This window comes from Phocoena phocoena, chromosome 8, assembly GCF_963924675.1.
Source record: "Phocoena phocoena chromosome 8, mPhoPho1.1, whole genome shotgun sequence".
Taxonomy (NCBI): domain Eukaryota; kingdom Metazoa; phylum Chordata; class Mammalia; order Artiodactyla; family Phocoenidae; genus Phocoena; species Phocoena phocoena.
The window spans coordinates 77,743,834-77,770,347 of record NC_089226.1 but is presented as its reverse complement, the minus strand read 5'-3'; the positions used below and the strand labels follow the sequence as shown (position 1 = coordinate 77,770,347).

At 37.4% G+C, this 26,514-nt stretch overlaps 1 protein-coding gene across 2 annotated transcripts in view; it reads right to left on the bottom strand.

Moving 5' to 3' along the window:
• Positions 1-1,077: 1,077 nt before the first annotated feature.
• LUZP2 (leucine zipper protein 2) overlaps positions 1,078-26,514 on the bottom strand; it is a 446,285-nt gene continuing 420,848 nt past the window's right edge. Inside the window, exons 7-9 of one of the 2 annotated variants that reach the window (XM_065882615.1) lie at positions 20,003-20,095; positions 1,931-2,008; positions 1,078-1,176 (exon numbers count right to left, since the gene is read on the bottom strand). In XM_065882615.1, coding sequence (XP_065738687.1) covers positions 1,078-1,176; positions 1,931-2,008; positions 20,003-20,095 — 270 coding nt within the window. Of the gene's footprint in view, positions 1,177-1,930; positions 2,009-19,732; positions 20,096-26,514 lie in introns of those variants that run through there. The other variant, XM_065882614.1, reaches the window with a different exon arrangement.

Sequence of the window (26,514 nt, the reverse complement as noted above, 5' to 3'; positions counted from 1 at the left end):
TGGGGTTCATTAGTTCTACATGGCTATTTTACTTTCATCAAATCCTCATTTTAAAATGTATATTATCTGCTTGCATATTTGTATTTTGGACCTCTCTTCCCATCCCACATCCCATTACCCAATTTCATACCAAAAATCACACTGAGCATTTCAAACAGCTTGATTTATAGCTTGAAGTAATTCCAGCAGACAACCATAGGGGTGTGTCTATAGAATGCCAAAAATCTAAGCAATTGTGTCAGAAATTTAGTCATTCTTCCTTGATATTTTGTCTACATCATACTAAACATATTTAAAGAATTTTGTTAATTGACTAAACCCCTGACGGAATTGCCTTGATATTATTTAGACATGGTTCTAAATAGTAATGAGAATAGCAATGAACACACTCAAATAAATAATATATTCGGATCAGTACAGATTCCAACCTTGAGGAGAGTGGCTCCAATTAACCAGCATGGACCAAAATCTTTATGATATGGTTTCAATTTGGATTCTAAGAATGCTGAGGATCCACATTTAATCATTCTCCAGCTGATTTAAAAAACAAGATCATGGAAGTACTGGATACGCAAATGAACCAGAAGAATTCAATGTGATATTGCATTTGAGTTCAAAAAAGACCAATTTATACTGGGCAATTTACTGATGACAATGATGATGTATGACTGTGGATATCCGGTACGCGGGCCTCTCATTGTTGTGGCCTCTCCCGTTGCGGAGCGCAGGCTCCGGACGTGCAGGCTCAGCGGCCATGGCTCACGGGCCTAGCCACTCCGTGGCATGTGGGATCTTCCCGGACCGGGGCACGAATCCGTGTCCCCTGCATCGGCAGGCGGACTCTCAACCACTGCGCCACCAGGGAAGCCTGGATATCCATTTTAATTAGGTTATTGCTAAGGATCATAATTGGCCTGGAATCTTTTGGAAAATTTGTAGACTACTATATAAAGTTACATAAAATTGTGAAAAAGTTGCATGCTTTAAAAACAGTATTTCCATCAAGCTTGTGGTCTAAAAAGAGTATGAAGACAATAGCAAATGGATGTTTTTAACACAGTTTCTTGGTATTTACAGTCATTTTTTTTCTCTATTTGCCTTCCCTTCAGTGCTGGTCAATTGTTTTCCCGGGTTTTTTTCCTCTTCGCATTCAGTACAAGGAGGCACCATCACATTCTGTCAAACAATACGGAAAAGACAATCAGGAGAGTCAAAATAAAAGTGTTGAATGTAAAAATTAAAATCCTAACAGAATAACTCATGTACCTCAAGAAATATCTTACAGAAGGCCAATGCCAGGCAGAAAATAAGTGTAAATATGTTAACACTGCTACTTCTTGAAGCACATAAAATATTTTCCACAAAAGGCAATGTTTCAAAAACTATTTTGAGAAAACTTTGGTCAAACCATTCAACTCTGATGAATCTAACCCCCAATTAAAAACGTGTTAAGTAAAATGAATCCTAATAATTGCTATGATGTAATATGTTTGGTCAAATATAGAACGGTCCAGACAGAAGTTCAGAATTAAGCTCCTGAGTTGTTTCTTTGTTACTTGTTTTTGTGGGGGATATGTACTTCTTTCTGCCTTCTCTGCTTTCTCAAGTCTTCTTTTTATCTTCTTTGTCTTATAAAGAATACATGTATAATTTTTGTTCTCTGTTTACTTTTGTTTTGCTTCTTGGTTGCTGGGGAGGGGTGAGAGCCCTCCCTTGCCCTTGTTCTTCTAGGACCTCAGCAAATCAAACCAAAAGCTTAGTGGCAGGCAGAGTGGTCATGGAAAGGTCCAGAGGCAATAGGTGAAAGATGTGTCTTGTATTAGGCAACACAGCATCCCTGCTTTAGCTAAAGCAAGAGAGAAAATCATGGAACCCAATAGCTTCAAAAAGTGCTTTCTGACAATCAAAACAAACAAACCAAACCAAATACCTGCGGGACAGGTTCTGATTCTGCAGTGTCATTGCTTGCAGGATTTTCTTTGTGCTTCATTGAACAGGTCGTGCTCCCCTGTAAAAGCTGCGATTGAAAATAGGTCAATGAAGTTAAATTAAATGAAGGGAGGGAATAGAAAATCTCCTTTGAAATCTTCCCATTGAAAACTTCCTTCACTTTGAGACAAACTGAAAGGTCAAGCTAGGGACAAATTTATCACAACATTAGTGGGATCCCAGGGAATGGGCAAGCATTCATAGTCCATTTGGGAATCTCAGTGATGCTTATGACGGTCGGCTGCTACAACAAAAGCTCAATTACAATGGAAAGTTCTTTCTTTGCAAAAATTTTTAAAAAGGAAAGAGTTACAAAACTACTATATTCTATATCCGTGATGTGTCTAGACGCTAGGATCTAAATATGTCCATGGTCTTTATGCCTGCCGGACATCAATATTGCAAGCCAGGAAACAACTTAAACAATATGATCGTTGTAAAAAATTAATAAACTGGAATCACAATTAAATAGAGTCAGGAGACCAGAAGGGGGCGTTCTCACACCTTGCAGCAATAGCAGAGACCAACAAGACGAAGAAAGACCCTCTTCTTTCCTGGCAACAACTCAGCCCATGCAAAGCCATGAACTCTTTGTTTACTGTAGCCCTTCCAACTTTCTTTTCCCCTCTAGGAAAGAATTCTTTTTCCTTTGCCTTGTGGGCACTTGCACCTTGCTCACCATGGTTGCAGACCCCAAATTGTAATTCTCTGCTGATCCCAAACAAACCCATCATTGCTGAAGAAATGTCTGCCAGTCTATTTGTTTTCGGTCAACATCATCAATCTGTCTAGCAAAAAACTTCAACATCTTAAAAAAGATATTTCTGGGAAGAAGATCATATATTTTACTAACCAGGAAATCTCATCTTATTAGCCTCAATTGTCTTGAAGAAAATGAATTACTGGCAGCATATTCCAGTTGCCCTTCATTTTTCATTTTAACCAAGGTTAAAATATTGAATTTTCCTTCCCGCCATCCCTCCCTTTCTTTCTTCTTTCTTCCTTAGTCTGCCTTGCCTCCCTCCTCCTTTCCTTACTGCCTCTCATTCTCCCTTCATCTCTTCCTTTTATTTTCATCTTTTTTATTTTCAACACATTTTAAAGTAACTAAAAATTGTTTAATGTAAGAATATGTACTTTTTTTAGTGATTTTTCTGTTATCCTTTCCCTGTATAAAACGTATAAAATGGAGACTGGGAGTTTAATAGTTCATGGCCACTGTGTAACTCTAACCTTGAACAAGTCAGTTTCTTTCTTTGAGGTCAAACAAGGAGGATACCTAAGCTGGCTTTGAACTCTAACTTTCCATAAATTCTAGGAGTGGATGATAACTAAAGAAGTTGCATATGAGATTTAACCTACTCCAATTCAAATCTGAGAGCAAAGTCATTTGCACATGCTCCCGATTCTTGCTCTACACGGCTCTTAATTGAATACTCATGTTACTTTACCCTTCTGTGTCTGTGTAATATGCTTTTTCCCTCCACCTTCATAAAAGTCTCTCTTCACTGGGAGATCCTGAAGACCAGCTACTTGTTCCCTCCCTAGCACAACATTTTCACCACTAGGTAGGCTCATCACACTCTCCTGCTCTAAAGGTACAATGCATTAGAAACATTAGCACACGTAATGTTTTTATATGTATATGCATGTCTGGCTCTTTGATATATTGTAAGTGACTCTTTGATATATTGTAAGTTCCTTGAAGATAGAGGCTACATGTATCAGCCCTAGATCCCAGCTAGATGCCTATTAGATAGCAAGTGGTCAATATCTAATCACTTAATAAATGAATAAAACAAACATTGGCTATGAAAATATTTCAGTCCTTTAGAATTTTCATAAATGCCTGAGTTTTTCATATGAGATTTAGTTATATTTGATAAAAGCTCCAAAATGGTTGCACATAGCCCCTTCTTCAAAATAAGCCTATACTATAGTGGAAAAGTAAGATTATAACTATAATAATAGAAATCAGTAGTGAAAACCTTGAGTGCCTTAGTCCAGAGAATTTTAGGCATCTACACAGAGGAATCTTCTACACTACCTAAGAATTTTTTTCCTTTTTATGTTGTACGGGTTTGAGTTAGGCCTAGAAACTAAAATTTCCCTGGAATATTATAATTGTTTTTACTGTAATAATACAACTGACCTTTGTTTTTATTATACTTGCTTTTGGCCTTGGGGAAAAAAAACTAAAATAAATGTACTAAATCAGGCTCAGAATGCAGAAAGTAACCTGCAGAGTATAAGGTTTCCCAATATATATTTTGGAATAATGGAGTTCATAAATCACATAAGTTTGGAGAAAAGGTTTATTTGAACATTAAACAGTGGTATTTAAGGTAGTTCTTCTCAGAGCCTTTAACACACAATTTCTTAAAGCTTTCCTCTTGAATGATCTGCTTGCATAATCATATAAGGTGCTTGTTAAAAAATAATACTCCTGGGTGATAATTCAGTCCTACGAATATAGGGCTTGCATTTTTAATCAGCAACACAGCAATTCAAATGCACAGTGAAATTTGAAATCCACTTCTTTGTAGTGTACAAATGCATTATAAATCTCTTAGGAGATATGATATAACCATTTGCCAAATCTATTTGAGCCCCAAACCGTTTTTTGTGTATGAATTATTACTTGAGGTCATTGTCATGAGAAAGATACCATGGGATTTACGGTAGAGTATGTTCTTTCATTAATGGAAGCACAGCTGACTATCTGAGACAAGTCTTTGATCATCTGAACAATGAATACTTATTACATTTCAACAGTAAATAAAATATTACATGGCTGGAAGACAGCTCCAACCTTTTTTGATATTTTGATCTTATAATGAACACAGCCTTTAAATTTATTTTTTGTGTGCCTCGCAGGCATTGTGGAAACTTCATGAGATGGGGTTCCTAAAATTCCTAGTGTTTCTCAGAAAGGCAACAGATATAAGCACTCCTGAAGGTACACGCCTTCAAAACACTCCCTCAATTAGATAAAATTCAACCTGATGAGTATAGTGCCTATTTCTAGAAACTCAAGTAATAAAATATGTCTGCACAGATTCAGCTACTTCAGTATGCAGCTCACCTATTAATTATACAGGTGACCTACAGAGGACCACAGCTGGGTCTGTAAATTATGAAACGGGATGAGCCATGAACGTATCTTTATTAAAGTGATTATATGTTCTTTCTCACATACACCTCTTCCCCAATACCACCAGAATAACCAGTTTGTTTCTGTGCTTTGGGCAACAAACTACCATCTGACAAAATGTTACATTATGGCCACAAAGAGTAGGCAAAGTAACAACAAATTTAGATGAGACAAGCCCTTTTAATTATTTACCCCTGTAGGAAAAAATACATAATCCTACCATGGTGGGGCAGGCTCTAATACTGGGGTTTCCTTGATAATTATCAGGAGTCATGTGCAAATGAATTTGAGTCCCAACTCCATCTCCCACTATCTCTAATAATGAACATTGAGGTTCCAAACTTTGGTATTTTACAGAAGAATAAAATTAAACACCAGTGACAAACAAATTTCAACATTAGAACAAATCAACAAGCAAAACACACTGCTATTTTTCAACAATATTTCAGAAAAGAAATAACATTTTAATACTAAAATTATATAAAGGATCCAATGTCAAAAGAAATTGTTTTTGAGAGGCAGAGAGAGAGAGAGAGAGAGAGAAAGAGAGAGAGATTGGTTCATGGAAAATCTGCTAATATTTTGTTATTTGAATATTAAATGTCTATTTTCTACATTCCTATACTGTTGAAAACTTCATGACAGGGCAGTACTTGTCCTGCTTGGAATGATGGTAGGAAATAGCAATTTAACCTAAATTTTCCCTCATTTGTAAAATGGGGATAATTCAAAATTTTGACATCAAGTGACATGATACAATGTAGGTAACTCAGCTAGGTAAATGGAGGAAAGAGCCCATCTCAGGTTAGAATTGCTTTAGCCCTTATTTGCTGTATACACTTGGGAAAGTTACTTCATCTTAAGGAGGTTCTGACTCCTTATCTGTAGGGTAGGCAAAATGATCCCTACCTGACAGAATTTTTGGAAGATTTAGATTAAATAAAACTATAGAATGGTTCCTAAAGGAGTATTTTGCACATATTAGGTGCTCCTCTTATGACCTTTCTCTAAAACTTTAGAAGAACTCAAAATACTTAATGCAAATGCATAACTGGGCAACCTGAACTTTTACCAAGAAAAAATATCTCTGACAGTTAAAAAGTCCAACTCATTCTTCATATTTAATTAATATCTGGGACAAGCTGGAGGCTAAAAACAAGCATGATTTTCAGAATACTGTAAAGGAGAAAAAATGGAATTAAGTACCAAGATTTTTTGAAACATAAACACGTTTTGGCTAAATTTTTCTCTCATGTTAGTCTTGTGTACGAAATGAGTTTTTTAATATTTATTACAGAATGATACTTTAGTACTGTTTTTTTGTTGTTTGTTTGTTTTTTTGCTGTATGTGGGCCTCTCACTGTTGTGGCCTCTCCCGTTTCGGAGCACAGGCTCCGGACACGCAGGCTCAGCGGCCATGGCTCACGGGCTCAGCCGCTCCGCGGCATGTGGGATCTTCCCGGACCACGGCAGGAACCCGTGTCCCCTGCATCGGCAGGCGGACTCTCAACCACTGCGCCACCAGGGAAGCCCTTTAGTACTGTTTTAATATTAAAAAGGGCAGAAACTAGAAAAGAAGGTCAACGATTAAAAATGTAATGCTGAATCAAAGTGATGGCTGTGAATTCAGTTAACAGAGGAATAGAGGAGTGGGAGGGAGACAGGGTCTGACACTGATGCTCCCTAACCAGGCTCCTCTAGGCAAGTCACATTACCTCTCTGAACCATAATTCTTCATCCTTCAAACAAAATAGTTAAAATTTTGAAACATGAAACCGTGTCTAACTTCATAGTTTTATTCATTTATTTAGTTTTAATTAATTAATGTATTTATTTATTTATTTTTGGCTGCGTTGGGTCTTTGTTGCTGAGTGCAGGCTTTCTCTAGTTGCAGCGAGCTGGGGGCTACACATCGTTGCACTGCACGGGCTTCTCATAGCGGTGGCTTCTCTTGTTGCGGAGCACCGGCTCTAGATATGCAGGCTTCAGTAGCTGTGGCACATGGGCTCAGTAGTTGTGGCTCACAGGTTCTAGAGCAACAGGCTCAGTAGTTGTGCACGGGCTTAGTTGCTCCGCGGCATGTGGGATCTTCCCAGACCAGGGCTTGAACCCGTGTTCCCTGCATTGGCAGGCAGATTCTTAACCACTGTGCCACCAGTAGCACATAATTTTAGATATTCATAATTTTAGATATTTTGGAAAAAGTAAACTTCATAATTTCGTAACTTATGAAACTTCATAATTTTAGATATTTTGGAAAAATATTTACAAGCATCTGTTAAGATGAGTATTTTGTTTGGTGCTGAAGGAAATGTCAATACTTTTATAGTTTCTGTCCTCAAATTGCTTATTATCTAATACAGAATGAGAACTTTATACAAATAATCAACATGCAAGATGGACTGCGATACAGGATAAAATATGTGTATAAACCAAGTACTATGTGGACCCAGAGGTGAAAATCATTATGTCTCAGGGAAGGTAGGAGGGGTCAAAGAGTTATTGACCAATTTAACCTTTGTATTTGCACATCACTATTTGGCGAATTTCCTTATAATAATTATTAACATGCTTACTGGGTTATTTGTATTTTCCAAATTATAAGTTAATCATTATTCTTATGGTTTCTATATGATTCCTGATAAGAAATAATAATTAAGTTAACATTTTGCATGCTTTAAATTAAGATGTTATAGGGCTTCCCTGGTGGCACAGTGGTTGAGAGTCCGCCTGCCAATGCAGGGGACACGGGTTCGTGCCCCGGTCTGGGAAGATTCCACATGCCACGGAGCGACTAGGCCCGTGAGCCATGGCCGCTGAGCCTGTGCGTCTGGAGCCTGTGCTCCGTAACGGGAGAGGCCACAACAGTGAGAGGCCCTGTGTACCGCCAAAAAAAAAAAAAGAAAAAAAAGAAAAGAAAATTAAGATGTTATAGGAGGGTAAACATGGAAATTTATTATCTAATGTAAAAAGCAGAAATTTATTCTAAAGCCCTTAGGAAACTATCTGTACTTCCCATGTAATCTGGAGGCATGCCTTTTCCTTCTTAAAAAAAAAATACCACAGTAGCACAATGAAGAATGCCTTGTATGAAGCCAACCTTTTCAGATGGTCTGATGGAATGTAGCCCAGAATGACAATGGTATATGGTCTCTCAGCCCAATTACAGCAGGGCATGACTTGCCTAGAAAATTTTGTTAAGCTAATGTCTGCCAACGACTCATCAGGGCATCAAATGCCACAGAGTCAATATTGGATATAATTGCAAACTAGGACTTTTTAAATCTCTGCCAAAATTGTTTTAGCATGCAAATGCTGGCATAACTTTCTACTCGCAGCTCTAGATTTACTTCCTGCACATTTTCTCCTCTCATTTCCCTGGACAGTGCTTTGCTGTTGAATAAACTCCCTTTGGTCAGGGACTTGTAAGCAGGTGTGATGGCAAGAATCTGAGCGAGGAGTGCTTCCAATGCTAAACATAAGCCGTTGCTGCCTTTCGGTTCCTCAGCACATTAAGAAAAGTTAAGTGTGTGCTACGTAGAGGAGTCAGAAACGCCGCAAAGCACAGCTACATTGAATAGTAAGTCTCAATCCCTATGTGGAAATTAAAATAAAATGTTCAATGTCTTTAATTCTTGATATGCTATTAAACAATATGAGGCACATTTGCAAACTGCAGGAAAATGGGATGAAGCAGGTACATCCCTTGCTTTCTCCGTGTGACTCCAAAATTACCATTGACGCAAAGCTGCTTTCAAAGGAATTTTTTTTTTTTTTTTTTTTGCGGTACACGGGCCTCTCACTGTTGTGGCCTCTCCCATCGCGGAGCACAGGCTCCGGACGCGCAGGCTCAGCGGCTATGGCTCACGGGCCCAGCCACTCCGCGGCCTGTGGGATCTTCCCGGACCGGGGCACGAACCCGTGTCCCCTGCATCAGCAGGCGGACTCTCAACCACTGCGCCACCAGGGAAGCCCTCAAAGGAATTTAAACATTTCCAAAACCGGTAGTCGAATACGCTGTTAAGCTTTTGGTGATCCATTTCAAGTTTTCTATGTCTACTAAGAAAAGGGTCAAGAAATCCAGTGGCCATTTTCCTAGGTGACCCTGCCTGGCTGCATAGGACAGAAAGTGGAACAAACCCACACAGCTATCTAAGAATATGCATGGTCTCTAATTCCAAGTTTAGAACCTTGTGCATACAAGATATTGAGACCTTGAGTATGAAAATTGCAGAGCAGCTTTTTTAGACTGAACTAATAAGGACATCCATGATAAAACTGAACACTGTGTATTTAATATCTATGATATACAATCATCATGATAAACCTGTAAGAAATCAACATTAAAGTTTCTCAAAATATTTAACAGGAAATATTGACGGAAGAAAATCTAGCTGGGTTTATTCAAATGATACACATTCCTGGGCTCTGTCCCAGATCTATTGACGAATAATCGGTGGGAGTGGAGCCTTACCACAAGCAGTTTTACAGGCTGACCTGATGAGTCATAGGCAGGCAAAAGTTTGAAAATCACTGACATCTATTTTATAGAAAAGGGATCTGAATAACAAAATCACTTGCCATACTGACGTGTTAGGAAACAGCAAAGTGGTAAATTCCAGGCTTTCTCTACCATGTTATTTAGTCTAGGGTATGATCAACAGGAATGAAAATGAATCACCTTTGCTATTTACTTACTAAGCGATTGCATGTGTTCCCATCAGCACTCAGTGAGGTTGCTGATGATCATAGAATCCTGCAATACAATGGGATGATCCCATGATAGTTCTTTTCCTCTACTCTAATGCTTCATTTCCTGACTACATTCCAGAATGGTTGTTTTTCATTATTCAGTCATATAATATACTATATTCTCTATTCTAGGCTAATTCTATTTTCAGATGCTTTTCACTGAGTTCACTTTTATTTTTGACTGAAATATTCTTCTCCTTATAGTTGTTTCCACCAGTTGCATCTGTTTCTGTCCTGGAGAGTAAAAGTGAATAAGATTAGATTTTTTTAATGATGGCTGTTCTAACTGGTGTGAGGTGATACCTCATTGTAGTTTTGATTTGCATTTCTCTAATAATTAGCTGTGTTGAGCATTTTTCATGTGTCCGTTGGCCATCTGTATGTCTTCTTTGGAGAAATGTCTACTTAGGTCTTCTGCCTATTTTTCAATTGGGATGTTTGTTTTTGTTATTGAGTTATATGACTTGTTGGTACACTTTGGAAAATAAGCCCCTGTTGATTGCATCGTTTGCAAATGTTTTCTCCCAGTCAGGAGGTTGTCTTTTTGTTTTGTTTATGATTTCCTTTGCTGTACAAAAGCCTGTAAGTTTGATTAGGTCACATTTGTTTATTTTTGCTTTTATTTCTATTGTCGTGGGAGACTGACCTAAGAAAATATTGGTACAATTTATGTCAGAGAATGTTTTGCCTATGTTCTCTTCTAAGAGTTTTATGGTGTCATGTTTTATCTGTAAGTCTTTAAGCCATTTTTGAGTTTATTTTTGCATGTGGTGTGAGCGTGTGTTCTAACTTCATTGATTTACATGCGGCTGTCCAGCTTTCCCAGCACCACTTGTTGAAGAGACTGTCTTTTCTCCTGTATTTTCTTGCCTCCTTTGTAGAAGATTAATTGACTGTAGGTGTGTGGGTTTATTTCTGAGCTCTCTATTCTGTTCCATTGATCCAAATGTCTGTTTCTGTGCCAATGCCATGCTGTTTTGATTACAGTACCTTTGTAGCATTGTCTGAAGTCTGGGAGGGTTATACAGCCTTATTTATAATATCCAAGACATGGAAACAACCTAAGTTTCCAGGTGAATAAAGTATTATATATAGAGGAATATATATGTATATGAATATTATTCAGACATAAAAAAGGAAGGAAATCCTGCCATTTGTGACAACATGGATAAACACTGAGGGGATTATGCTAAGTGAAATAAATCGGGAAAAAAAGACAAATAATATTATCTCATTTACATATATGAAATCAAACAAAACAAAATAAACCCATAGAAACAGAGCAGATGGGTAGTTGTCGGGGGCATGTGGGGGGATTGGGAAAGTAGGTGAAGGTGGTCAAATGGTATAAACTTCCAATTATAAGATGGATAAGTTCTGGGAATATAATGTACACCTTAGTGACTATAGTTAACAATACTGTATTGTATATTTGAAAGTTGCTGAGAGTAGATTTTAAATGTTCTCACCACACACACACAAATTAACTGTGTAAGATGATGGATGTGTTAACTAACCTTATTATGGTTATCATTTCACAATATATAGATATAGAATATCACTACTTTGTGTACCTTAACCTTACATAGTGTAATGTGTCAATTATATTTTAATAAACTGGGAAAGAATTAGAAGTATTATAAAAGCAAGGAAAATACACAGTCTGAGGAGATAAAAAAGCAATAAAGCCAGACTCAGAAATGGCAAATGTTTTGGAAGTATCAGACTGGGAGTTTAAAAATAACTGTGGCTGATATGCTAAGGGTTCTAAGGGGAAAAGTGGACAAAATGCATGAACAAATGGGTAATATAAGCAGAAGATGGAAAAATCTAAGGATCAAATGGAAATGCTAAAAATAAAGCAAAAAAACAAACAAACAAAAAAAAAAACACTGTAACAGAAATGAAGACTGCCTTTGATGAGCTCATCAATATTCTGGACATTGCCCACTGAAAAAATTCAGTGAACTTGAAGACAGGTTGATAGAAAGGTACCAAACAGACGCAAAGATAAAAGGGTTTAAACAATGGACAGAATGTCCAGAATTGTAAAACAATTAGAAAACCTGCAATGTAGAGGTAATGGAAATACTAGAAGGATAAGAAAACAACAGAGGACATATTTGAAGTAAGAATGGTGAGAGTTCCCCAAAGGTAATGACAGAACTCAATCACAAATCCTGGAAGATTAGAAAAACAAAATTACATCTAGGCATGTCATCAAACTGCAGAAAACCACAGAGACATATTGAAAGAATCAAAAGTGAAAACTTAACTACAGAGAAATAAGGATAGGAATTACTTCAGACTTCTACTTAAAAACAATTTAAGCAAGAAAAGATTGAAGTGAAATATTTAGTGTTAAAAAAATTGAAATATTATCCAGTAAAATTATCCTTCAAAAGTGAAGAAAAAATAAAGATCTCAGAAAAACAAAAACTGAGGGAATTTGTCACCAGTATACCTGCCTTTCAAGAAAAGTTAAAAGTTCTTCAGACAGGAGGAAATTATATAGTTCAGAAACCCTGATCTACAAAAAGAGAAGAAGAGTGGTCTAGAAGGAATAAGTGGACATAAAATAATGTTTTTATTTATCTTGTTCTTAACTGATGAAACGAATAACAGTCTGTTCAAAATGACAATAGCAACAATGTATTTGGTAATTACAGCTTATGGTTAAGTGAAATGAATGACAGCAATGTTATAATAGAGGAACTGGAAATACTCTATGTATACTCTCTGTATAAGGTTCTTTCACAACCCATGAAAGATGTGATAAATCCAAAACAGTTACAAATTATGGCAGACATCAATCCAACTATATAAATATTCACTTTAAATGTGAAGGGTCTAAATATATCAATAAAAGACAGGGATTGTAAGAGGGGATAAGAGAAGAGCACACAACTAGATGTTGTATATAAGAAACCAACTTTAAATATAAGGACACAGATTGATTAAAAGTTAAGGGACTCAGAAAGATATTCCATGCTAATATTAATCAAAAGAAAGTTGGAGTAGCCATATTAATTTTAGGCAAAGCCAACTTCAGACCAAGAAAAATATCAGGGATAAAAATGGACATTTGTATAATACAGGGGCCAATTCTACAAAAATATATAACACTTCTTAACATGAATGCACCTAACAACAGAATGTCAAGATACATGAGTCAAAAACTGATAGAACTGCAAGGAGAAATAGACCAAACAACTATTATAGATTAAGGCTTCAACACTCTCTATCAATAGTGGACATATCAAGCAGGGAGAAAACTTCTAAGAATATAGTTGATCTGTAACAACACTGCAGATAAAGTGGATCTAATTGACATTTATGGAATACTTCATCAGACAAGAGGAGAATACACATTCTTCTCAAAGTCACATGGAACATTTAACAAGATAGACTGCATTCTGGGCCATAAAATACATTTGAACAAATGTAGAGTACGCCATCAGACTGCAATGGAACTAAACTAGAAATAAATTACAGAAAGACGGCTGATTGCTATATGGAACTCTCTGAGCTATTGCTCAATTACTCTGTAAATCTAAAACTGTACTAAAAAAACTTAATTACTTTTTAAAAGACACCATTAAGAAAATGAAAAGACAAGAAACATATGGAGAGAAATGTTTTCAAATCATATATTTGGTAAAGGATTTATATCCAGAATATATAAGGAATCTTACTACTCAACACTGAGAAGACAAACAACCCAGCAGAGCACGGGGAAACTATTTGAATAGAAATTTCACCAAAGAAAATATGTGACTTGCTAATAAGTATATACAAATATGCTCAAATTATTAACCATTAGGGAATTAACAATTAAGCCTGCATGAGCTCTCAATTATTAGTTATTGGCTTCATTCAGATCCCTATTTTATCTTACTTTTATTATTTAAAAAATTTTCTCATTTAGTAGTTTCTACATTTTTGAATTTCATAGAGCAGAAAAAGACATTTAAAAAAAAAGAAATGGGAATAAATTTGCCAACTATTAATTTTGTCAAGTAAGGGCACTAAAGTAAAAATTTAACTCAACAACTACCGTCTACTTTCTCTCTGTAAAAAACTAAGTAACACTGATTGATCTCTGATTAAAGAAAAAAGTCTTTTATAAAAAAACCTGATGTCAATATTTCAAAACACACAAAATATAAATATGATAAAATGATTTTATTAGGTTATCCAGGGAAACAGAACTAATAGAATATATACATAGATATTTAAGAGGAGATTTTTTTATGGGAATTTGCTCATGTGATTATGGAAGATGAGACATGCCATGATATGCCCTCTGTAAGCTGGAGAACCAGGAAAACTGGTGGCATAATTCAGTCCAAGTCCAAAGGGCTGTGAATCAGGGGAGCTGATGGTGTAACTCCCAACCCGAGGCCAAAGGCCTGAGAACAGGGGTGGGTGGCCTGCTGGTGTTAAGTCCCGGAGTTGGAAGGCCCCAGAAGCAAGAGCTCTGATATCTGACGGCAGAAGAAGGTATACATCCCAGCTCAAAGACAGAGAGAATTTGTACTTCCTCAATCTTTTCGTTTTATTTGGGCCTTCATGGGATTAGATGATGCCTGCTGTATTTATGAGGGAAGATCTTTTCTTAGTCAACTGATTCAAATGCTAATCTCTTCTGGAAACACCCTGTCAGACATACTCAGAAAAAATGTTTTACCAGCTCTCTGGGCATCCCTTACCTCAGTCATTTTGACACATAAAGTTAAATCATCACAAATCCACCTCTTATCAACTTGGCACATTTATGTATCTTTTAACCATACTCAATCTCCAAATAAAGACGATAAGACTATACTTCTGCCTAACATGATGAAACTATCCTTCCTACAACAGAAAATGCACCAATCCCTTTATCAGAAGAAGAGGTAAATTTATTTTGTTTTTTCTTTATGAAATTATGTTTTTGATATCTTATTTGGATACTCGATTAAAGCAACCCAAACTGGAGCTTGAGTCTCCAGTTCATTAGAGTCAAGTTGAAGCTATTTTCACATTGCTGTATTGAAATGGAAGCAATGCATTTCATGCTATTTAACACAAATCAGAATATTTTGGGTGAATTTAGACAAGCTGAGTAACAGCAGTTCTCATAGATCCAAAGATACTCCCACATTTTCCTGTAAGGTGGAGGAAGTCATCAGAATTATTCTCTTATTATTGGGGAATGCTAGAAAGGAACTATAGAGCTCTCCATGCTTAAGGTTAATTACACTCAGAGAACTATCGCTTGGGGAGATAATGGTCCACTAGCTCTCTCAAGGGAAGGCTTAGTTATGGATAAAATCACACATCAGCTTCCTGATCAATCACAGTCCTACATCAGTGCTTCTCTTATATATGGTTGCACAATAAACAAAGGGTTGTGGGATGGACCCCCCTCTACCTACTAGCAAAAGTCACATCATACTACCATTACAGAGCCTTATTTAGGCACTGATGTCTTTAAATGCAAATAAAACAGAGTCTGAGAAGCAGAAACTCTATTACTAAACAACACTCTAAAGGGATTATGTCTTATCTAAACCAATGTTTTTCAAATTAAGAATCACCCGGGTTGGGAAGAGTGTTGTTAAGTCCACGTTAAAAAATGTTTACCCAGGCTTCCCTGGTGGCGCAGTGGTTGAGAGTCCGCCTGCCGATGCAGGGGACACGGGTTCGTGCCCCGGTCCGGGAAGATCCCACATGCCACGCGGCTGGGCCTGTGAGCCATGGCCGCTGAGCCTGCGCGTCCGGAGCCTGTGCTCCGCAGCGGCAGAGGCCACAATAGTGAGGCCCGCGTACAGCAAAAAAAAAAAAAAAAAAAAAAAATGTTTACCCTTAGTCCTATTTATTTAGAACTTACTGAAGAATTTCTCAAAATCTTAATTTTTAAAAACTCCTCACATGATTTTAATAATCGTGTACATGTGAAACACATTTTTTAGTAAAACTGGCCTGCACATTAGAATCACCTGGAGAAGTTAAAAAATAAATACAACTAATGTCTAGACTCCACATACCAAGATGCTGAGTCAATTTTTCTTTTTTTTAAATTTATTTTTATTGGCATATAGTTGCTTTACAATGTTGTGTTAGTTTCTACTGTAGAGCAAAGTGAATCAGCTATACGTATACATAGATCCTCTCTTTCTTGGATTTCCTTCCCATTTAGGTCAGCACAGAGCACTGAGTGTAGAGTTCCCTGTGCTATATGGTAGGTTCTCGATAGTTCTCTATTTTATACATAGTATTAATAGTTTATATAGGTCAACCCCAATCTCCCAACTCATCCCAACCCCCTTCCCCTCTTGGTAACCATACGTTTGTTCTCTACATCTGTGTCTCTATTTCTGCTTTGCAAATAAGATCATCTATATCATTTTTCTACATTCTACATATATGTGTTAACATATGATATTTGTTTTTCTCTTTCTGACTTAACTTCACTCTGTATGACATTCTCTAGGTCCATCCACGTCTCTACAAAGAACCTAATTTCATTCCTTTTTATGGCTGAGTAATATTCCACTGTATATATGTACCACATTTTCCTTATCTGTTCCTCTCCTGATGGACATTTGAGTTGCTTCCATGTCCTGGCTATTGTAAACAGTGCTGCAATGAACACTGAGGTGCATGTGTCTTTTTGAATTATGGTTTTCTCTGGCTATATGCCCAGTAGTGGGATTGCTGGGTCATATGGTAGTTCTATTTTTAGTTTTTTTTTTTTTTTTAAGAAGATGTTGTGCGTAGGAGATTAATTAATTAATTAATTTTTGCTGTGTTGCGTCTTCATTTCTGTGCGAGGGCTTTCTCTAGCTGTGGCAAGCGGGGGCCACTCTTCATCGCGGTGTGTGGACCTCTCACTATCACGGCCTCTCTTGTTGTGGAGCACAGGCTCCAGACATGCAGGCTCAGTAGTTGTGGCTCACGGGCCTAGTTGCTCCGCGGCATGTGGGATCTTCCCGGACCAGGGCTCGAACCCGTATCCCCTGCATTAGCAGGCGGATTCTCAACCACTGCGCCACCAGGGAAGCCCTATTTTTAGTTTATTAAGGAACCTCTGTACTGTTCTCTATAGTGGCTGTATCAATTTACATTCCCACCAACAGTGCAAGAGGGTTCCTTTTTCTCCACACTGTCTCCAGCATTTACTGTTTGTAGATTTTTTGATGATGGCCATTCTAACCAGTGTGAGGTGATACCTCATTGTAGTTTCGATTTGCATTTCTCTAATTAGTGATGTTGGCATCCTTTTATGTGTTTGTTGGCAATCTGTATATCTTCTTTGGAGAAATGTCTATTTAGGTCTTCTGCCCAATTTTTGATTGGGTCATTTGTTTTTTTGATGTTGAGCTACATGAGCTGTTTGTATATTTTGGAGATTAACCCTTTGTCAGTTGCTTCATTTGCAAATATTTTCTCCCATTCTGAGGGTTGTCTTTTCCTCTTGTTTATGGTTTCCTTTGCTGTGCAAAGGCTTTTAAGTTTAATTAGGTTCCATTTGTTTATTTTTGTTTTTATTTTCATTTCTCTAGGAGGAGGGTCAAAAAAGATCTTGCTGTGATTTATGTCAAAGAGTGTTCTATGTTTTCCTCTAAGAGTTTTATAGTGTCTGGTCTTACATTTAGGTCTTTAATCCATTTTTAGTTTATTTTTGTGTGTGGTGTTAGGGAGTGTTCTAATTTCTTTCTTTTTGAGTCAGTGTTTCTGAGATTGGTCCTGGTCATCAGTATTTTATAAAAACCCTCCATGTGATACTACAGTGAGGACAGGGCTAACAACTACTGATGTAGAATTGGAAAACTGATGTTCACAGCAACCTCATTAATTCCTACTGCTTACACCTGGCTTATCTCATTCACTTATATTACTCTCTTGGCCTTTAAATGTAACTGAGTCTACAACCTATAAATACTGAGCACTCTCTGCACTAGAAAGTGTAGCTGCTTGGAAGCAGAGATTTCAAAGACTAAAATCTAGGGAACTGAAATCAGGACAACAAAAGTCGAAAGAGAGTGGAGCAAACAAAAAAAGAATTTATGCCTCTCTCTTTTTTTTTTTTTTTTTTTTTTGTGATACGCGGGCCTCTCACTTTATGGCCTCTCCCGTTGCTGAGCACAGGCTCCGGACGCGCAGGCCCAGCGGCCATGGCTCACGGGCCCAGCCGCTCCGCGGCATGTGGGATCTTCCCAGACCAGGGCACGAACCCGTGTCCCTTGCATCGGCAAGCGGACTCTCAACCACTGCGCCGCCAGGGAAGCCCTATGCCTCTCTCTTGACAAGAAAAGTAGACCAAAATATTGCTTTGGGAAATCTTAACAAAACGTATAGAACTTTTCAGGTTTGCCTTCAGTGGGACTATTTTGTTTATTTGTTAAGTTTGATAAAGTCCTGGTTCTTTGTCCTTTCATATGTTTTGGCCACCTCATGGCGTGAATGATTTGCTCAAGGTACTGATACACCAGTAAGGGCAGGAAAAAAGCAACTGAATTCCTCCTAATTCAAGGGCTCAAAGCAGGACATTGAAGGATCAAGCCTGAACATTACCCATAACGGTGCAGGCCAGAAGCTTCCAAAATTCTTATTTATTTTTAATATTTTAAAATTGAGATATAATTGACATGTAACATTGTATTAGTTTTAGGTGTACAACATAACGATTTGATATACGTATATACTGCAAAATAATTTTTTGATAGTTTTAGGAAAGTATATCAAGAAACAAGGGCACTCTCCTTAAAATTAACCCAATGGTCTTATCATTTAACTGGACATAAACATTTGAAAATCTTAACTATATCCCTAATTCAAACCAAACTCCTTAGCTTGGGAATCCAGTGCCCCTCCCACTTAAGTCCCAAATTATCTTCTTAGGCAACATCCCACCATTTTCTGTATGCTACTCTCTTCTCATATTATTCAGATTTTTTTTGCGGTACGCGAGCCTCTCACTGTTGTGGCCTCTCCCGTTGCGGAGCACAGGCTCCGGACGCGCAGGCCCAGCGGCCATGGCTCACGGGCCCAGCCGCTCGGCGGCATGTGGGATCCTCCCGGACTGGGGCACGAACCCGCGTCCCCTGCACCAGCAGGTGGACTCTCAACCACTGAGCCACCAGGGAAGCCCCCTCTATTCAGATGTTTTCTTGTCTCTGCACATTCACTCACACTGTCAGAGACCTATCTGTTCTTCAAACTACAGCAAAAATGTTCCTTCCTGCCCCAAACCTTCTTGACTTCTTCCTTCCTTGGAAGTAAATTGCAGACTATTTTATTTCTACTTCTCACTAACCTTATATTCTAAATTGTATGGTTTTGGAACATGTTTCAGTATACAAAGATGTGAAGGCCAAATTGTTGAGAAATTTATATTTCTGAATTACTTTGGCAGTCAGTAGAGGAAAAAGAGATAGACTTGTTTAACTTATGTTTCTATTCTGCCTTATTTCCTTTGCTATCACCTGATATCTTTTCCATCATGAAGAGTTTCAGCAGATACTTTCCATTTTGTCAACTAGATTGAAGCCTAGCTTTGAATCTATTAAATACAGCTGTTGTCATTTGCTGTTCCTCAAGCCCAGACATGATAGATCTGTTATCATGTCAAAGTTCCAGAACTAAAATTTCATTTCACTTATTACAAGTGAAAGCACAGAGTACAAGTTCCATATTTCCTATTATCATTTGAAGGGTAAGAATCTCCCTTCCTCTAATGTAATGTCTCTATAATGCAGGGTTGATTTGCTTCTTGGGGAGAATATTATTGAATCACATTCTTTGTTTGGGATTCTGTTTGTTTGTGTTTGTTTTTAATATTTTAATAGCTTTCTGTCATGTGATTGTGGGAATGACCCCCTGACCCCTCTAGCAATTCAAGTTCATAGTACCCCTAATTGTCTGATTACATTTCCTAGTGGAACACCTACATGATTCATATCTATCTGCATTTTCAAACTTAAAAGTACACTGTTTATTAGATAGTAGATATTACATATATATAGAAAGTTTCATGGTGGCATAAACTAGGGTTGTTAAAACGCTTATGTCCTTGTTTTCATGTTGAATGTTGTTAAAAACATTTTAAATAAATCTTACAATTTGAGTATCGCACTCAGGGGTACTCAGATATTCTTCCTTTGTAGTCTCAACTTGAGAGCTCTCATGGGCTTCAGAAGTGGTTTGTTGAGCCTTGAGAGAGAAAGAGAGAGAACATTAAAAAAAGAGAGAAATAGATTCAACAGAGAGATCCTAGGACTATTGTAAAACATGATACAATGGCAACATCACACTTAAAGAAGAAGAATAAAATGAAAATTTATATATATCAGAGACCTTAAAAACTGCACCTTAAATATTAACTGTGAAATTAAATAATTTCTATTCAATTTTATATTAATGCTGTCCAATGGGATTATTTTCCCACTGGAAATACTTATTTCTTGCATAATAAGCTTTTATTTTAAGGATCCTGGTTCCTCAAAAACACAGGAATCCTATCGTTTCTCTTTATTTTAAACCCCAGTATATCTGGGAAATAATAAGCACACATCTTGTTTTTTTAATAGGAAATAAGATGTTTTCTAATATCTCACTGTAATTTACAAAAGAGAATTATATTCACTCCAATGCTTCACTAACCAAGTACTGTTTTATGTCTCCAGAAACCCTAAATATTATTATAAATTTCTCTGTGCTACTTTCTACACGGAAATGCCAATGCACACGATCCAAGTTAGGCCTTTGGAACCTTCATTCTTGAAATTAAATACTGACTAGATTAAAAGGAGGTCTTAAATAGGTACATTAGTTCCAGTAGGGTGACTTGTCCAAGTTGTTTCTACAATGAGACACTTCTTATGGTTCACATTCCCAGTCTTCTGAAGCACCCTCTGGTTCTGCCCATTCCCAGCTTTTTTACTTCTGTCTTCTCCTGGATAGTATGAGCTCCTGATGTTCTACCATTAAAGCTCCTTCATTTACTTTGGTGAGGGTCAATGTTGATTGCTTGTAATCACAGAGACTTGAATGATACTGGGAGTCAATCAATAAAATAAAACTGACAGGGCTTCCCTGGTGGCGCAGTGGTTGAGAGTCCGCCTGCCGATGCAGGGCACACGGGACTGGGACATGATGCCCCAGTCCAGAAAGATCCCACTTGCTGCAGAGCGGCTGGGCCCATGAGCCATGGCCACTGGGCCTGCGCGTCCGGAGCCTGTGCTGCGTGACGGGAGAGGCCACAGCAGTGAGAGGCCCGCGTACCGCAAAAAAATAAATAAATAAAAAATAAAACTGACGGTACAACATAAGGCTGAGATAGATGTTTGCCATTGAAACCAACAGGAGGGAAACCTAACCCAGCTAGGTAAGCTGTAAAAAATAACACCAGGTTCACCAATGATGGAGATTACATTTTAGAGTAGGTATTCAATATTTTCCTTAAAATATAAATATGCCCATATTGATAAATGTTAATGTGTGCTTAATTATATTTTCTTATGCAAATATTGTGTATTTACAAAAATGCTCCCAGGTTTTGGTGGTGAGACTTAGGTAAGAAATATGTGCAGAATAAAAGGTTTTAGCTATCTGCCTATCTATCTATCTATCTATCAATCATCTATCTACCTATCATCTATCTATTTTTGTAGGCCTTTGCTATTTTGGACAAAATATAAAAGGGACTTCATTTACAATTAAGTTCAGAAAGAGCAGGGGGAAAAGAATGACAGTGCAACTTTACTCCTCCATAAGTTTGCCAAAGGCTACCCTTGTGCTCATATATTAAAAAACTGGGGTGCCTGGTTTGTCAATTTCTACATCTGTTTATGAAAGTTATCTCAACTCTGCTTCAGGAAAAAAAATTACATATATTAATTACTTTTAACAACTGGAGGAAATTATACATCACTTCACCAATGTGAGCAACAATGCATGAAAAGTTAAATTACTTTAAATACAAAACCTTAGTATTTAATTGCAGAACTGGTTGCATTAAGCGTAATACATGCAATCCTTAATGTAGGCATTTGCTATCAGTGAAATGGCTCCTTTTATTTTATTTTATTTTATTATTTATTTATTTATTTTTGGCTGCGTTGGGTCTTCATTGCTGTGTGTGGGCTTTCGCTAGTTGTGGCGAGCGGGGGCTACTCTTCCTTGCAGTGTGCGGGCTTAGCCTTGCGGTGGCTTCTCTTGCTGCTGAGCACAGGCTCCAGGCACACGGGCTTCAGCAGTTGTGACTCTCGGGTTCTAGAGTAAAGGCTCAGTAGTTGTGGCACATGGGCTTAGCTGCTCTACGGCATGTGGGATCTTCTCAGATCAGGACTTGAACCCGTGGCCCCTGCATTGGCAGGCGGATTGTTAACCACTGCGCCACCAGGGAAGCCCCAATGGCTCCTTTTAGAAAGAAGCCTTATTGAGTCTGATGAATTAACAAAGAATGGGAACTGATTTTGGGGAATGATAATGTATTTTGGAGTTAAAGAAATGTGAATTCTGGTTCTGGATTAGCACATAAATAAATAAGGGCCTTAGACAACATATACAACTTTGAAGGGCCTCAGTTTTCTGCTGCCCTGCTAAATTAGGTCAAGAACACCTAAATTGCAGTATGTTTTTTGTCATTTTTTTTATTTGTTCGTTTGTTGTTTAGGTAAAGGTAAAAAGGAGAGAGTTCTAAAACAAAATGAGGTTTGTGAGAATTAAAAATAGTACATGAACATGCTTCAAGGAGGAATTTTCAAAAGTGCAAAAGTAAGTTATGTCAAGTAGTTGATGGATTTGACCTCCAGATTGAGGAGTTTAGACTCTATCCACTAAGGAACGGAGAATTTGGGTGGTATATAAACAATAATGCTTAACACCTTGACAACCTTAGACAGAATTACTTACAGGGTTGGTGCTTGTTAACTTCAGTCATTGCCACACAATTCAGTTAACTTTGTGTACATACATACACACACATTTTTATATACTATAAAATAACACCTATGGAGATTTAGAAGAACAAGTTTTCATGGGTATTTCTAAACTTAATTTCTAAATAACACAGTTGGTAATGAATTATGAAGTAAATGTAATGTAAATAATAGCAAATGTTGTTTATTCAAGAGAATTATTCTAAATTAATCATGAGAAATAGAATTAGTGTTTCCAAAGTGTTTTGAATATGAATACTGCTCTACTAAACTGAATTACTAATTACTTGACAAGTAATAAATGTCTATTAATATTTCAAAATGACACAAATCTTTGTTTATATCAGAAAGAATCATTTAACAATAATTTATTTTCTGAATAATTTCCAAAGAATAATCAGTAAATATGTTGCTTATGCCCTGTGGTATTGCTGACAACTTTCAAATCCTAGAATAAGTCAGGAAACTGATTATCACATATATGGATGTATGTGGCCCATATACACAAGGAGGACGATTTGAAAATGGGTTGGAAGAGTGCATGGATATGGTATGATTAAAATTTGGAAAAAGGAAGTTAATTTAGGTGGGAGTAAATGAGTAAAGTGACCCTTCAAAAGGGTCTGGAGCCTTGATCACATGCTTGCTGCAGTTCACAGATGGCTGCTAACATAGGTGGAAGCTACAAATACCCTCAAACCTTATGAGGCTTTAAATATTATTCTACAAAACCACATTCCAAGATGTGAAACTCTGAAGTCATTTTTAAGAAGGTAAAGTATGTGACACCAAAATATACCATACTGCTCACATTTCTTCCTCTGACAGTAGCCTCAAGAAACCTCAGAAATCAGGCCTCCATAATGTCAGCTTCAGAGGTAAGCCTGATAAAACTTTAAGCTCAATAACTTGTTGGGTAATCATCTGCTCCACAAACAGTCATTTATCACCTACTCTATTGGTTAGTGGAAGGCGTGAATGAGGAAGGAAGGAGGACATAAAAATGAACAAACAGGATCTCTGTCTTTACAGAATATGGTAGAGTATAAATATGGTAGAGTATAAAGGAGGACATAAAAATGAACAAACAGGATCTCTGTCTCTACAGAATATGGTAGAGTATAAAACAGATTTTTATCTAAATGTCACTTGTATGTTGGAAAAAAATGGAAAAATTCAGAAGTAGGGAGATACATGGATCAACTGCAGTGTATATCTACAAGGAAATAATGTATAAAATAATTCAAATGAATTTTGCAATGAATTTTAAAGAAATGCATTACATCACTCATAAAATGTTAACCAACTGTGTCACCTTCCCTGAACAACTTAGTATCTCTGTTCTTCAGTTTATTCATATGAAAAATGAGGATAATCCTGTATGATGGTGGATCCATGTCATGATACAACTTTCAGAACAAATAGAATTTATAATACCAAGACTAAACCCTAATGAACACTGTGGACTTTGGGCGATTAAGATGTGTTAATGTAGGTTCATCAGCTGTAACAAATGCGCCACTCTGGTGAGGGATGTTAATAATGGAGGAGGCTGTGGGTGTTAGGAGAGGGGATATGTGGGGACTTATACTTTCTGCTTAAATTTGCTGTGAACCTAAAACTGCTCTGAAAAACAAAGTCTATTTAAAATGAGACAAAAAATTAATAGTATTGAATTATAACCTAAAATCTAAAATAAATACCCATGAGTCCATGCTGATATAAATAAATGATTGAATCAATAAATAGAAGGACAAATAAATAGAAAGGACAAATATTTTTTTACAGAAGAATTCTCAGTAACATATTAGACACTCTCCTCTTCAGTAGGTGGAGAATAGGCTTCCCTTGAGTATAGGCTGAAATTAGTGATTCACTTCCAAAGAATAAGGTATGGAAAAGGACAAATACTAGCATTGTGGAGAAATCTGGCAGGCACCATCTTAACCAAGTGATGAGGGTTAACATCACCAATAATGTCATATATCCCTGGTATGATGATAAGAACACCGTGCCTCTGTGGTATTATTCACAAAAATCCATAACCCCCGTCTAAGTACAAAAACACATCAGACAGACCCACACAGGGGGACATTCTATAAAAATATCTGACCACTAGTCCTCAAAAGTGTCAAGGACATGAAATACAAGGAATGAAAAACTGTCAGACAAGAGGAGACTGAGACATGATGACTGAATGCAATGTGTTGCCCTGAATTGGATCCTGAAACAGAACAAGACGTTAGTAGAAAAGCTGGTGAAACCCAAGTTAGGTCTGTAGTTTGGTAACAGTATTATACCATTGCCAGTTTCTTAGTTTTGATAAATACGTCACAGCTATGTTTAGATGTTAACATTAAGGGATGTAAAGGATATACAGGAACTCTCTGTACTATTTTCTTAATGTTTTTCTAAGTTTAAAGTTATTTCAAAAGAAAAAAAGTATTTTAATGAGGATAATAAAAAGTCTTCCTTCTAGAAACCTGTGAGGATTAAATAAGTTCACATGGGTATAGCACAACTCAATAACAATGCCAGCTACTATTAGTATTATTACTATTAACATTATTTGCTAAAATTGTCCATGACAAATATGCATTAATTTCATAATAAAATAATTAATATATTATTATAAATGATTATTGTTGGGTGACCTTATGTCTATGAGCATATAAATACGCCAAAGTATTGATACCATACATATGTTCAAAATAGGAGTTTATCTCAAAGCACAAGCAAATGGCTAAAAGTGAAAGAAAAAAAGCCTAGGAAATCAGGCATAGTCTTATTGAATGTTTTTTCACATATTTTAAAGTGGAAAATTAAAACATTTTATCTATTTTGTGCCAAAGAAATATTAAGCATTTGCAGAAGCTAGAGGAGGTCTGTTTTGAACATCGTGGCAGTAAAAACTTAATGAAACTAAGGTCATGTTTCTGATTGTCTCAGTAGTGACGTAATACAAGTTGGAATTTTACTGGGCCGTTGCTGGCCTTCAGCAGCATCAGCAGGAGGGATGAGGAAGAAGTGAGGGCTGACACTTCAGGGAGATACAGGGGCACCTTCTCAGTTGTGAAGAATGGCTCTAGGGCTTCCCTGGTGGCGCAGTGGTTGAGAGTCCGCCTGCTGATGAGGGGGACACGGGTTCGTGCCCTGGTCTGGGAAGATCCCACATGCCGCGGAGCGGCTGGGCCCGTGAGCCATGGCCGCTGAGCCTGCACGTCCGGAGCCTGTGCTCCACAACGGGAGAGGCCGCAACAGTGAGAGGCCCATGTACCGCAAAAAAAAAAAAAGAATAGCTCTAGATGGGGGTCCAATGTTTATAATGTCAGATTTGTGTGATAATTTTAGGCATAGCTGGGTAACTGTGTGGGGAGGTTGGTAGGAAGGGGTTTACATCAGTCAGATGAAACAGTATTACTGGGAGCAGGTAATAATGAAAGTACCATTATCATTACACAGTCTTATTCAGGTCAGGGACTCAAGGAGACGTAGGGAATAGGAGGATATTGTTTTTTGCCTAAGTGAGAGACCTGGGAAACATCCATCAGGATTTCTTAAATGCTCAGCAAAGCAGGTTGGCATTCATGGAAGGATCCCGATTCTAGTATTAATGGGAAACTGAATTCCTAATCTATGAAAATAAGGTGAATACCGGTTTTAGAAATGGTCAATTTTGTAGAGAGGGAG